The sequence below is a fragment of the Melanotaenia boesemani genome, chromosome 7, assembly GCF_017639745.1.
Source record: "Melanotaenia boesemani isolate fMelBoe1 chromosome 7, fMelBoe1.pri, whole genome shotgun sequence".
In the NCBI taxonomy this organism is placed as follows: Eukaryota; Metazoa; Chordata; class Actinopteri; order Atheriniformes; family Melanotaeniidae; genus Melanotaenia; species Melanotaenia boesemani.
In genome coordinates this window covers 26356961-26370716 of record NC_055688.1, presented here as the reverse complement: position 1 = coordinate 26370716, position 13756 = coordinate 26356961, and the positions used below count along the sequence as shown (strand labels likewise).

The window sequence follows — 13756 nt, the reverse complement described above, 5'->3', positions numbered from 1 at the left end:
ATCCTCAATGCTTTTTCTGGGCTAATAATGGCTAATAATGGCCATTTTCCCTTGCCAAAAATTGATTAGAGCCTCTGTGTCACCACTGAAGAGTTCACAGACGTTTAAAATGACCTTATTCTATCAAAGAGAGTGCTATTGGTTAGATAAAAGCCCATTTTTAATATTCCACCATCCTCAATTCTTTTTCTGGGCTAATAATGGCTAATAATGGCCATTTTCCCCTTGCCAAAAAGTGATTAAAGCCTCTGTGTCAACACTGAAGAGTTCACAGATGTTTAAAATGACCTTATTCTATCAAAGAGAGTACTATTGGTTAGCTTAAATCCCATTTTTAATATTCCACCATCCTCAATGCTTTTTCTGGGCTAATAATGGCTAATAATGGCCATTTTCCCTTGCCAAAAATTGATTAGAGCCTCTGTGTCAACACTGAAGAGTTCACAGACGTTTAAAATGACCATATTCTATCAAAGAGAGTGCTATTGGTTAGATAAAAGCCCATTTTTAATATTCCACCATCCTCAATGCTTTTTCTGGGCTAATAATGGCTAATAATGGCCATTTTCCCTTGCCAAAAATTGATTAGAGCCTCTGTGTCAACACTGAAGAGTTCACAGACGTTTAAAATGACCTTATTCTATCAAAGAGAGTGCTATTGGTTAGATAAAAGCCCATTTTTAATATTCCACCATCCTCAATTCTTTTTCTGGGCTAATAATGGCTAATAATGGCCATTTTCCCTTGCCAGAAATTGATTAGAGCCTCTGTGTCACCACTGAAGAGTTCACAGACGTTTAAAATGACCATATTCTATCAAAGAGAGTGCTATTGGTTAGATAAAAGCCCATTTTAATATTCCACCATCCTCCATGCTTTTTCTGGGCTAATAATGGCTAATAATGGCCATTTTTCCCTTGCCAAAAAGTGATTAAAGCCTATGTGTCAATACTGAAGAGTTCACTGTATTTTAAAGTGACCTTATCCTAATCAAGAGAGTACTATTAATGAGATAAAAGCACATTTTAAATATTCCACCATCCTTTATGCTTTTTCTGGGCTAATCATGGCTAAGAATGGCCATTTTTTCCCTTCCCAAAAAGTGATTGAGGCCTATTTGTTGCCCCTGAAGAGTTATTTGCTGTTTTAAATTAGACAAGAGATTAGTTTTGATTAAATAAAAGACCCTTTGGAGTTCTCTACCCATATATTTATGGCCGCTGTCCTTTCAGCAAGTTCATTATAGCATTCATCCATACTAAAATTATTAATAGCAATGCACATAAGTTCTTAAGACACTTTACTCGTGATTAAATGCATAAATCATATTAACTGAACGTAAAAGGCAGCCAGAGTAGTGAAGAAGCAACATTTTTGAAAAACCGTTCCCAATCATCTCGTCGTCTGCACTTTGCCATCAATCAGTTTAAACACTAGTGTTTAACAAAACACAGGGTTCTTTTTATGTCAGCTGGGCTATTAAGTCACGTGAAATTGTGAGTTACGACGGGTTGATGCCGAATCGAACAGCTGCAGTCTGGCGACACCGAGGGAAACCGAGCGACACGGCATTTAGAGGCTGCGTGCGCGCTCCCGCGACTCTTAATCAGTTTCTGGCAGACGATCATTTTATGGCACAACACCGGCAGTGTCTCTAAAGCGATATTGATAATTTCATCATTTCTGACATTGATTTATCTTTGTTGTTAATTGATTATTGCTGTTAATAAATGGTTACACTTTTGAAAGTTAGAATCGTTTCGGTGGTTAATTTTGGATGGAATCAAGGTCCCTTCAGACATTGAATTTGCCACTTCAGATATGAGGATTAGACTGAATTAAAATCAATTTTATGACAACCCTACTCACGGTTTTCTCTTCTGGACCATGGATTACTTAATCAGCTTATACAGAAGAGTGGTGCCCTACTTCGAGGAAAACTCACAGTTATAAGGTTTAATTGGTTTGACCATCGAGGTTTATATTAATATCGAGGCATTACGCTACAAAAGCCTGGTATACACAGTTTGCCTCTTCCAAACGCCCGATCATCGTGAGATCTCCCTGTCCAATTATCTTTGGTCTGTGGTGTGTTACAAGACGATTTGTCCCGATAATCCACTCCAAAATGGGTCGACAATCGGGAATATTTAACATGCTCAATATTTCAAATCCGATTTCTGAGGAACGCCAACGACTTGTGCATTCTGACTGCGTGGATGGTGGATGGCCAATGAGAGCGAGCTGGCTGAGGAACAAGGAAGTAAATAAAGTCAGTGTTCACGCCGTCTCCAGGCTGTTAATTTTTTCAGTTCTATATTTGTCAGTTGTGGAAGAAATTTTACTTATTATGCTCTATATATAATATTATAATCACAACTATAATTACTTCCTTTACTATTTTAATTTATACTATATTACACTTTTTATATTGAACATTTTTACTCATCATGCTGTAATTCACTTTTAAGGTTTATTCTCTTCATATACATGCTCTGTTAAGAAGTTCACTACAAGGGTGAGATGACCTTTATCTGGTCCTATATATATATATATATATATATATTTATCCTTCTGATGATGTTGCTGTATTGACCACTAGAGGTTGAGAATTCCCTGAACACTATTACCAGCGGTTTGGTCCTGATAAAACAACCTATGAGGTGAGAAAAAAGACTGAACTGTTCAAATATTTAATATTTAGTGCTTCTAAGATTTATTTACATCTGTGTTGAAAAACTAATTATTTGCATTGGGAAAAAAAATGATATGACACTGCAGTTTGAATACAGAAAAACACAAATATACAAAATTGCATTTTTACATTTTTCTCAAATTTTCTTAGATTTGATTACATTGCTAATAATGTACTAGCTTAAAACAACAACAACATCACTTTTTCATACAAATCTATTTTGTGGTGCTGTGGATACAATTGGGAAATAATTTAATGAACTAAAGAGTTAGTTCCATCGTAGGAAGTTAGCTTAAAATTAAAATTATGTTCATGACATTTAGTAATAAATCAACTAACACAAAAAACTAACACTTTTAGGAATTAAAAAAGAAAAAAATGTCTGACATAAAATTCCTAAGAGTAATAATAGATGAAAAATTGAGCTTAAATCAGTCACCAGTGTATACATTGTATTCTTCTTCATACAAATCCACTCATACACAACCTACAAACTCACTGTTCATTACACTGAAAATATTGACATTTGAAGACCTGCACTTTTAAAATTGTTTGATGTACAGTAAGTTATTTTATTTAAATTTCAAGCATTTGAATGAAAAGGAGTAAAAGAACAAAAATACCAAAAGTTTTCCAAATAAGCGAGAGCAAATCCAGTTTTGAAGGAACATACATGTATTTTAAAAAACAGCTTTAAGAACAAACACTAAATTTCATTGATCTCTACAAGAGACGTTCAATCATGAAACAGCTGCAATGAAGAGATAAAAACATGTCAAGCAATAGGCAGATTTAAACTAATCATGAAACATTAAATCCTTACAAGATATCATACAATAAATGAGGCTCATTGAAAACCATTAATATTATGCATTATGGTTTATTATGAGATTATCATTGTGTGTTCTGGTTTGTGTTGTATCCTGATTAAAAGTGTAAAAGTTTAAATATTCAAGTTGAAAAAAAAAAGTTTTTTTTTAGCTAAATCAGGATTCAACTTTATCCTAAACCCTTTTGAACTTTGAAAGTGTTGATTTTGTGTGTTAATGTTCTACCAAAAATGAATGAATAAATAAATAATGGCATGGCAATTTGAAATGTTTCAGGAAAAAATGTCATTATATTCACATTTGGTGTGCAACGTGACTGGTTGTGTTTTTGTTTAGTTTAAAAGGGAAAAATGGTCATTTAACATATTAATCCATTGTTTATTTTTACATATAGTTCTTTTTAAATTCTGGCTATAACAATTTGTTTTTATTTTTATTATTTTTATTTTTTTATATATATTTTTTTTTTTATTTTTTTTACAATCCCAAACTTTCTTGGCAAACCTGTTTCATCATAAAGTAAAATAAAATATTTACAGTGTCAGCAGCCCTGTGATCATATGACTCATGTCTTATTTTCTCTAAATAATCAACATGAATGTTCATCATTTCTTGTTCAAGCATAATTGTCAAACACGTGCATTTAGTCATTATACTTATTGAAACAGTTTAATAACCCTAATTTATGTTTCTGTCAAAAATACACTTTGAGTTCCAGTTATAAGGTGAAAATAAACAGACCTATACAGTGATACGAGTTGTATCTTTGACATTAAAAGTTTTTAGTGATAATTTAATCACCTCTGTTGAACACTTCAAATTATCAGCCTTTCCAGGCTGATGTGACCATTGTGTAAACAGTTTTTTTTCCACAGTTTCGGTCTACTTAGGCTGCTCTGAAAACTTCACTTGGCCATACTCCACCTCCACTTCCATCTTTTGCTTCACCTGCCTCCCCTGTGGTTGCACCACACTGACTTCAGCATAGGTCAATTCTTGGTCACTGTCTTCCTCTGCTGAGGAGCAAGGGGAGACATATTCTGGTTAATAGTTGCTTTAACTGAGTTATGAAAGCAACAGTTTAAATTTCCTTAATTGGCTTGCAAAGAGAAACAGACAAAAACTGTTCCGGAGGAATAAAGTCCTGTTTTGTACCTTTGTGGCTTTGATTTTTCTTCTTAATAAAGATGAATACTGCACCAATAATTAAGAAAATTAAAAGCACTGAGAGTACAGCAGAAAGTACTATCAAAGGGTCCTTTGGCTCTAAAGAAAACACACACAAAAAAAGAGAAAAAGACATGAAACACAGATCTTAAGTCAAAACAGTGCCCATGTGTTCTTGAAGACAAAGACAGAAAATAAATTACGTCTATGGAGCGTGTGATTGGAGGTTGTCATAGGGACTGTGGATTTTATCTATGCATCGTTGTTGAAATAGCAAACATATCATTTTTGATAAATTAACACAATCATAAAGTAATTTTTTATTAGTTTTGCTGTTTCTCTTTTCTTCTGCAAAAGATTTGATGTATTATATTATGGAGCTTATTGAAATATCCTTTTTATATAGAGAAATGATAATAGATGCAAAGGAAGTAAGAAATACCTAAAACATACTGATGATAAAAAATATTGTGAGATTTAAATTTGTCAACATGACTTAATTTGTAGATGGAAAATAAAAATATTTACCTTTAAAAGACAATTGGAGAGTCCTCATTCCTGTTTTTTGTCCATTTGAATCAAACGTTATTAGTGTATATTCACCACTGTCAGTCATGTTCAAATTATTGATCCTAAATGTTCCATTGTAGGAAACAAACAGAGATCTGCTCTCTATGGCATTAGATAAAACCATATTGTTTCTCTGTCTGAGAATGACAATATTTTCTTTTATCCAATCATATCCTGGTATAACTGAGGCGTTGTCCATCAGCCGGAGAACCACAGTTCCTCCGAGAAGTCCATAACACTGAGCTCCATCATATCTACCATCACAGTCAGTTTCCTCACCTGCAACTCAAAGGTAGAAATCAACTTTTTTTAAAAGCCACACATTTCCCTTCTGAAATAAAGACCATGATCATATGTTTGGAATGTGCAAATATCTTGCTTATAACAGGAAAAAGTGTGTTTTCTTCAGCTGTGTTTCTCACAGAATAATCTGTCATGGCTTCTTTTGTTACAAGGTTCATGTAGTTCCTGTTATTCATGTTATGAGATGAACTCTCACAGTAATAATAAAATCATGCTGTTTCTGCTATTTTTACCATTGACAGAACTTTCTTTATAACAGAGAACCCAAAAAATTGAGGAAGTATATTTTTACTTTCATCCAGCCGTAAATCATAGTTGTAGAGATGCTTACAGATTACTTCTATATTTTATTATTGATTTCTGATGTATGGTTATGTATCTGATAATTTAATCTGTTTTAGATGTTGTATTAATTTTAAGTGCATATTTACTCTGAAATCAACTCAAATTTGCCACTGATGAGTGGTGAAAACATAGAAATACAGCCAATGCAACCTGACATATGAAACTGAGTAAAAAGAAATCCAAATTTTATTATTTGAACCTTTTACTGGACCTTTAAATAAAATTCTACTTTTTAAAAGTTGAAATAGCCATTGGACAGAAATATTTTGAAAATGACTCCTTAAGTATAACAGGGGAGTGGTGGTAGATCCTCCATTTGCAGGAATAAATTGTTCCACTGAGGAGAATGAGAGCGTGGAATAGGCTGATCTAAACTAACCAGGTCTAAACTAACCTGGTCTAAACTAACTAGTCTTTACGTTCATTTAAACTGACGTTTTTGGCAGGTTTGTTTTGCTGAGTTGAGCAGCTGTCATTACAGTATGTCCGAAGACCAGAAGAACATAATTGATAAAATATCGCACAGCAATCAAACTTTTTATTCACACACAGTTTACATTATTAAAGATCGCGTCAGTCTTAAGCTGTTGATTTGATTTATAATAGAAATTCCATGTTAAAATAAATCTAATTGAACAACTCACCGTGACTTACTCCCAGTAGAAGTAACAGCAGTCCAAGTACAGCTTCCATGTCTGCTCAGTTTGTAGCAGAAACATCCTCTATGAGGTAAAATAGTTCCTGTTACAAACACAGCTTGGAAGAAAAGCTGTGCTTAGTGTGTAGAGAAGTAAAAAAAAAGGGAAGTGAACACATCATGGGGATTGCTGAAGAAAGGAGGAACCACATTTCAGCTTCTGAAGCAAGTAGTCATAGAGATTAGGAAAGTGAACCGTTATTCCACTAAACAAAAAATATTAACTGCATTATTCAGTTGTTTAAAATATTTATAAAATGTACAAACTGCCAAATGCACAGTATGTAGTGGTCGCATTTGCATGATCTCACTCACCACTCCTCATCACTGACTGATCACTCCTCATTCCTCATGACACAGTCACTGAGCTGTCCAGTGGGTTTATACACTAAGGGGCTGAGTTATGACGAGGGCAAAACTGCTGCGCTATTTAACATTTGCTGCGCAGTTTTGCTCTGGTTATGTTTCTACGATTAGCGCCTGATCTATTAAGACTGCTCCTGTTATCATTTGCGGAGCAAACAGCAGTATTTAAATGAGGATTTAGCGGCGCTGTTGCTTCGTCATGTAAGGTTCTGGAGAGCAAGGAAACCGCAAACGCAAAATTAACTTTTATCCGATAGAAGTTGAGACAAATAAAGGAGACAAATAAAAATATTGCGGAAGTCGAGGAAAAAAATCTAAATGTCACCAGAAATGCTGCAATATAGTTTCATATTCAAGTTCAATTTATTTATAAGGCACACTAACAACAACCTTTAGGAACCAAGGTATTGTACATATAAAAACATGCAAGGAACAAATAAGAAATAATAAAGGTTTAAAAGCTATAAAGAAATAATAATAATAATAATAATAATAATAATAATAATAATAATAATAAAAGACAGGCATGATAAAGTCTTTAAACTTATCCAGCAATTCTAATATTGCAACGCTGGATCGTCTCCACAATCCTCTTCTCTGGCATTCTAAATATATTAATATAATAGAAAAAAATGCATTATCTTAGTCGCCTTTCATGGTGTCTGTGCCTCCTCCTTAAAATTATTACTGCAGCCATTGCGCGTATACTGTTGTGCCAATTAGCACCTGCTTTTCAGAAACGCTATTTTTAGAGCAAACATAAACACCGCAAACTATTTGCGGGCTACATGAATCCCACTGCTGCGCAAACCAGATTTATTTGCATAGTCTCCTCCCACTAATGTGCACTTTCTGGCCGGAACGCCCATAATGCATATGCAGTAGCTTCAGAAACGCAAAGTGGAGAGCGGCGCAGTTTTGCCAGGATAACTGACGCAGTTCCATGTTTGCGGCTTTGATAGATAAGCTTGGGCCGATTTTAGCGGAGCAAAGCCGTCTGCACCTGTTTTAGTACACGCAAAGCGTTAATAGATCAGGGCCTAAGAGTTTCTTCTTCTTCTTCTTTTTTTTTTTTTTTTTTTTTTCCCTGAGTTAGTATCTGGTCGCTATTGTGCTACTTTCATGATTTGTCTTTTTGATTTGGGTATTATTTAAAAACTCTTAATGACTAGCAGCTCTGTTTTTTTGTAAAAGTTGTTGGAAATGTTCTGGTGTGTTCATGTACAAGTGTAGCACTTTGTTGTCTGGTGAAGGTGTGGATTGAAGGGTCGTTTCCTTCTGTCTGTGATCTTTTTGTCTCCTTTCTTCTTTCCCTTTTGCTCTTTTTGCTATTTTCCATCTTTTTCTGTCCCCTCCCGTCAGGTCCAGCAAGATTACATAGATTCCGTGATTGAAAGTAAATAAATAAATAAATGAATCAGATTATCAAGAGGAGCCTTACGCATAGGCCTCCCCTTGGCAGAGCAAATTTGTTCAGCACGATACAGCAACCAGATTATCTTTTTGCTTGCTATGATGCTGGACAGGACATGTTAAAAAAAAAAACCTGCAGGACAGCAGCCCTTGACTAAGAGACCTTAAGATCCAAAGATATCCAATCATCTGTTGGGTCATGCAGTGTTTACACTCGATTAAATCTGCTATTATTTGTCTATGCACAGTACACATGCAATGGTGGCTCCACATGTCTACGGCCACTACAGCCACACACAGAGCTTTGTTCATGGTAGGATGTTACAAGTTTACTGAAAGCATCAAAAAAATTATTGTATACATAAGAAGCTGACAGCCAAGTTAAGCACAAGTTAACCCACAGATTTTGCTGCATGTTTAGAGGAAAGGAATTTTATTTATATAGATCCTTTCACAGATAAAAAGTAATTTAACCACTGTTTGATGTTGGTCCAGTAATCAGTTAAGAGGATCATTTATGGAACGCAGAGGGTTTGAATCAAAAATAAAAATCAATATCATGGGCAAAGAAATTAAATGATGCATCAGTAACTTGTCTAATTATAAAGCCAAGGGGAAGCATATACAAGAGGAACAGGATGGGCCCTAAAACTGAACTCTGTGGTACCGCACATGACAGTATTTTCACAGGTGACACTTTATCTAGAATATCCAAGCACTGTCTGTTAAAAGCTCCACTTAAAACATCTGCATCATTACATCCCACCAGTAAGTGTGGATCAAACAAGGCAGAAAATTTCTCAGCAGCATCAGCATTTAGAATTCACCTTTGTGGCCTCATTTTTTGAGATGGATGATTCAGAGGAAAGGCAAGATCAAAGAAAATACAACTCCAGTTGATCATCCACACATAAATGTTAATATTTTAACCATAAGAGAAAATGAGGTCCAGGGTGTGACCAGAGACATGCTGAGTAAAGTTAAGAGTCCATTATGGACAGGAAATCTGCAGCCATGTTACACATGACATCATCAATGTGAAAGTTAGAATTAAAACCTTCTCTAGCTTAATAAGAGCATAACAGAAAGTACTATAACTGGACTCAGGCAGGTATCGTATTCAAGCTGATCACAAGTCATTTATCAGACTGCTTTCATACATTCTGTCGTCTGTGCTCCCAGCTTCACCTCTTCATTTGGCTTTTTCACTTCTGAAATTGATTTAATGACCCTCCTCAATTAGCCAGCTTTCTGTTTTCATTCATAGTAAGTTTCTTCAAATGGGGGGAATTGTACAACTTTATTATAAAGATGCTTTTATCCATGTGTAATTACAAGTTGACATTGAGGTCACAGAAAGAATAAAACACACAGTTTTATATACAGTAAAAGGTCAAATATTAACACTAAAACAGAAAGAAAAAAATATTGGAACTTCAAAGAATGATCATTAAAAATCATACAATAACACAATTAAAACCAGAGACAGTGAAAATTTTGAATATCATAACAGGAAATTATTCTTGGCATATAAAAGTATGTCTCGAGACATAATCACATTTAAATTGTGTGATGTATCTGCATTTTGATGGTATTTTGTTTAATTTAGAGCCCAGCAGTGAACGAAATGAGAAGATTTTTGTAACGGTAGTTGCCTGTATGATAGGCCAAGTTTAATTTTACTGAAACATAAAAGGTTAATCTTCTTTTTTATTCTCTTTCCACTCTCAGCCATATTCTGCCTGTTTCACTACATTTTGCTATTTTTACAGAAGGTGTTATGATTCTGGCTTCTTTGGTTTTATTTAATTCTTTCTTGTTTTGGGTCATGTTTTTGGTTTATTATGCTTTGGGATTTAAGGTCATGTTCAGTTTCAGTGTTCTTGGTTTCTGTTTGTTAGTGCATCTGGTCTTATTATTCATTCACATCACTTGTGTCTAGTTTGTCTGTCTGTGTATTTAAGTCCATGGTTTTCAGTTCCTCCTTGTGAGTTCATTCTTTGCTGTTGCTTTCTGTTGTTCACAAGGTTTTTTCATTTTAAACCTGCATTGGTCTGCCTCCTGCCTCGTCTTCCTGCATTTGGGTCCTTACGTCCACGGCTCTTGTGACAGAAGAACAAGCTTTAACTCTAACAGGGTTAGTTACTATGTTGACTGCTTAGTTTTTTTTCTTTTTTGAGTAATAAGTTGGGAAACTGAGACAGCATTACAGGATAATAAAGCAGACCAGAAGGCTTTGAGATTTACAATTCAAATGATGAAGTTTGATTTCTACTGTAAATAAGAAATTCATTGTACTTTTCTGTTGTTGTTGTTGTTTTAGCCACCCTGAAAGCTACAGAAGTTAAAGCAGAATTGAAGCTATCTTCATATACGATTTGTGTGAAACCCAAATCTTAGCATGTAATTGCTGGCACAGAATCACATGACTTTCAGTTTTGGAAAACAGCAGCTTGAAAACCTTTTAGAAATTAACTACTTCATTCATTTCATAATCGTCTTTGCTTTAGTTTATTTTCAATACAAGCACCAACACAAAGGACATATGACAATTATAGAAAAAAATCTTGTGGTGTCAAAATCTAGGAGGATACAGAGCATCAAGTTCAGTTTTAGTCTAGTTTAGCATATACGTGTAGGAGTAAAACTTAATTATCTAGATGTTTGTCTGACTTTGAGAAGTTCAGTTTTGCATTGTATTTAAAAAAAATAATATTTTTTGTCAAAAATGTAACCAAACCAACTGATCTGAAATTGAAACCTTTAATTAGGACCAAGTTTAATTCAGACTTTTTTGACCAAAGAATCAAACGTCTAAATTAAAATATAGATTTCAATATGTTGGTTATCATTGTATAAGAAAGAGCAGATCAAATAAAACTATTAGTGAACTCAGCAACACATGATCTTTTATGTATCTTTTATATATCTTTTGTGTTTTGTTTTTTTTTATCTTTGTGCAGCACCTGCTGAAAATTGCCTTCAGTTGAGTTTATTCATGTTCCGACTCCCACAGACTGTCTTAACTGTCACCTTAACCTGCACAAAACACAAAATATAAAAGCACAAAAAAGACTTTAACATTTCCACCATGTAATGCTATTAACTGGATGATTTCATTTGGGTTTTTTTAAATAAACTGGCGTGTTAAAATTACCTCATTTCCTACGATGCATGACCTTTCCACACACACAGAAACATAACAGCACGATCAGGAGCACACCGAGTGCAATGCAGACAGGGATGACAATTTGAAATATGTCTTCTGAGGAAAGAAAACATAATGATACATATAAGTACTGTACATATTGTATTCATTTTTAAGTAGTTTACTTTTGTGGCCTTTTAAGCTTGATCTCAAAGTCAACAACAGTAATGCAAACTTTCACAAGGATGACTTCAACTTTAGAGAAAATGTTCCTCAAAATTACTGTCTCTGTGTTGCAAGAAAGACCAGTGAGCCGGTTTCAGTTGACAAAAAATACATTTTGCTGGTTTTGTAATACACTTTAAATCCTAGTGGTGAAATGTTTCAGAAGTTAAACCAAATGGAATTACAGAGGAGCTCCAGGTTCACACTTCTTGCCATCATCAAGATTTTGAAAATATCAATAATCAACAAAGGGGGTTTGCTTAAAAGTATTAAACTGTATGCAAGTAAAAAAGAATGACACCCAAAAACTTCGGTTAAACCACAGCCTGTTCCTGTGGCTAAACCACACCCAGCACCTTCTTCACATCTCATGTCACACTTTGCACACTTTCAGTAGGCGCCTAAAAATAATCATTTAAATCTACAGTGCAGTAAGTTTGAGATGTATAAGTGAATGAAAGTCTTTCTTGTACATCTAATGTTTTGTATTTTAATTTCTTTGCAGTGAATAAATTTCCAATTTACTTTAGAATATAAAAATTCTTTAAGAACATCAAAGCATTAAGAAGATTGAAAGATTAGTTTGTAATTTTTAATGCTCACCTCTTACTTCCAGGTTAAAACTTATGCTTTTCCCACGTATCCCATCCTGATCATAGACTTCTACGATGTATTGACCAGAATCACTCTTCTCCACATTGGTGATCTTGAGTGTCCCGATGTCAATGAAAAACTCAATTCTTTCTCTGAATGCAACCTCTATCGTCACCTTTCCATTCCCTGAAGAGAAAACTTTTGTGTTTTCATTGTGAAGTACCTTCTTACAGTGGAGTTCGTAGGAGCTTGCATTAGTCATAAGTTGGATATACACAGACCCTCCAAGAACAGGAGTGCATGGGAGTTTGATCTCTGTGGCATTACATCTAGTTTCAGAAACTGGTAAGAATGCTGGTAAAGATATAAAAAAAAAAAAAAAACACACACAAATATAAATTTTACATTAATCATGGTGCAGCAATGTTTCTGTGGTTTTATTATCTTACCATGGGCTCCTCCTGTTAACATCACAAGAAAAAAAAGTTGTTCCATACTCCTCTGTCATCAGGTTTAACCTTTAAAAACTCTGAGAAATTAAGAGCTAAACTCTGAAACTAGAGATATAAATCTGCCATGAACCTCAGCTTCCAGGTTGTGCCAGATACTGACAGAAAGCAGAAAGTATGTAAGTACTGGTTTGACACACCCATCTAGCAAGGAAGTTAACTGGTGTGCTTCTCTTTGCAAAACCACGTATTTGGCAGCATTATGACATAGTAGGTGTTAATAAAACCACTTTCTCTCTTGGTAAAATTCACATCTGCAAAACTAAACTTGCAGACAAGACGTGTGATCGGTATGTTTCAACCACATGTTGCCAGTTTAAGATTTTTGGTTTTTGTGCTGTATGTTCCCCTTCCACAACATGGAAGTGAGACTTGCACAAATGTACAAGCTGAGCAGATGAGGAAAATGTAGAGTAAGATTTCATCGTGGGGATCTGTTGCAAAAATAAGATCTTTTTCTGTTTCTCTAATTAAGCTTTCAACGGTGCTAGCTGGTCACTTTTAAAAAGTGTCATATAAGTGCAATGGTCCTAACATTGTCCATTGGCATAACCTAAATTACCATTTGATTTTATAATACCTGACTTTAGCAACCCCACTGATAGTCATAATCTTATTAATGGAAACCCGTATTTAATGCACTTCGTTTTTATAAAGTAGACTTATGCATGTTTTACCTTTAATGCTTTCTGGATTAGATCAAATGATAAAACACTGTTACTATGGAGTCATTTTCATGCTCAGTGTCAAAAAAAGCAGAAAACAATGTGAGTACAAATCAATATACTCAATTTACACAACATCACATTTTAGCATGAACCTGCATTGAAATTAAATGGCGAAAGAAGGCTTGACAAAACACAAAGCTCACCTTTCTTCTTATGCTGTTGTTTT

General features: G+C 34.6%; 1 protein-coding gene and 1 long non-coding RNA gene across 4 annotated transcripts; both read right to left on the bottom strand.

Annotated features, from left to right (window-relative positions):
- Positions 1–4310: 4310 nt before the first annotated feature.
- On the bottom strand, positions 4311–6651 carry LOC121643487. Of its 3 annotated transcripts, none has more exons than XM_041990933.1 (4): positions 6555–6651; positions 5221–5541; positions 4681–4791; positions 4311–4541 (listed from the first exon to the last, which is right to left on the bottom strand). In XM_041990933.1, the coding sequence occupies exons 1-4, from the start codon at positions 6601–6603 to the stop codon at positions 4408–4410; spliced, it is 615 nt and encodes a 204-aa protein (XP_041846867.1). In that variant the 5' UTR covers positions 6604–6651; the 3' UTR covers positions 4311–4407. The 3 variants fall into 3 exon arrangements, with proteins under 3 accessions (XP_041846867.1, XP_041846865.1, XP_041846866.1); XM_041990931.1 differs by having other exon boundaries at positions 5221–5547; positions 6555–6618; XM_041990932.1 differs by having other exon boundaries at positions 4311–4538; positions 5221–5547; positions 6555–6618.
- A 4230-nt stretch (positions 6652–10881) lies between these two features.
- LOC121642552 lies at positions 10882–12992 on the bottom strand. The gene is made up of 4 exons (XR_006010912.1): positions 12803–12992; positions 12363–12707; positions 11544–11651; positions 10882–11425 (listed from the first exon to the last, which is right to left on the bottom strand). It is a non-coding gene; the product is annotated as an uncharacterized LOC121642552 (long non-coding RNA).
- Between the last annotated feature and the right edge of the window lie 764 nt (positions 12993–13756).

Coding starts and splice junctions, on each gene's coding strand:
- LOC121643487 (XM_041990931.1), bottom strand. CDS start 6,603: ATGGAAGCTGTACTTGGACTGCTGTTACTTCTACTGGGAGTAAGTCAC. Junction 4,792..5,220: donor TCTCCAATTGTCTTTTAAAG/GTAAATATTTTT, acceptor TGTTTTCTTTAG/AGCCAAAGGACCCTTTGATA. Junction 4,542..4,680: donor GAAAAATCAAAGCCACAAAG/GTACAAAACAGG, acceptor CTTGCTCCTCAG/CAGAGGAAGACAGTGACCAA.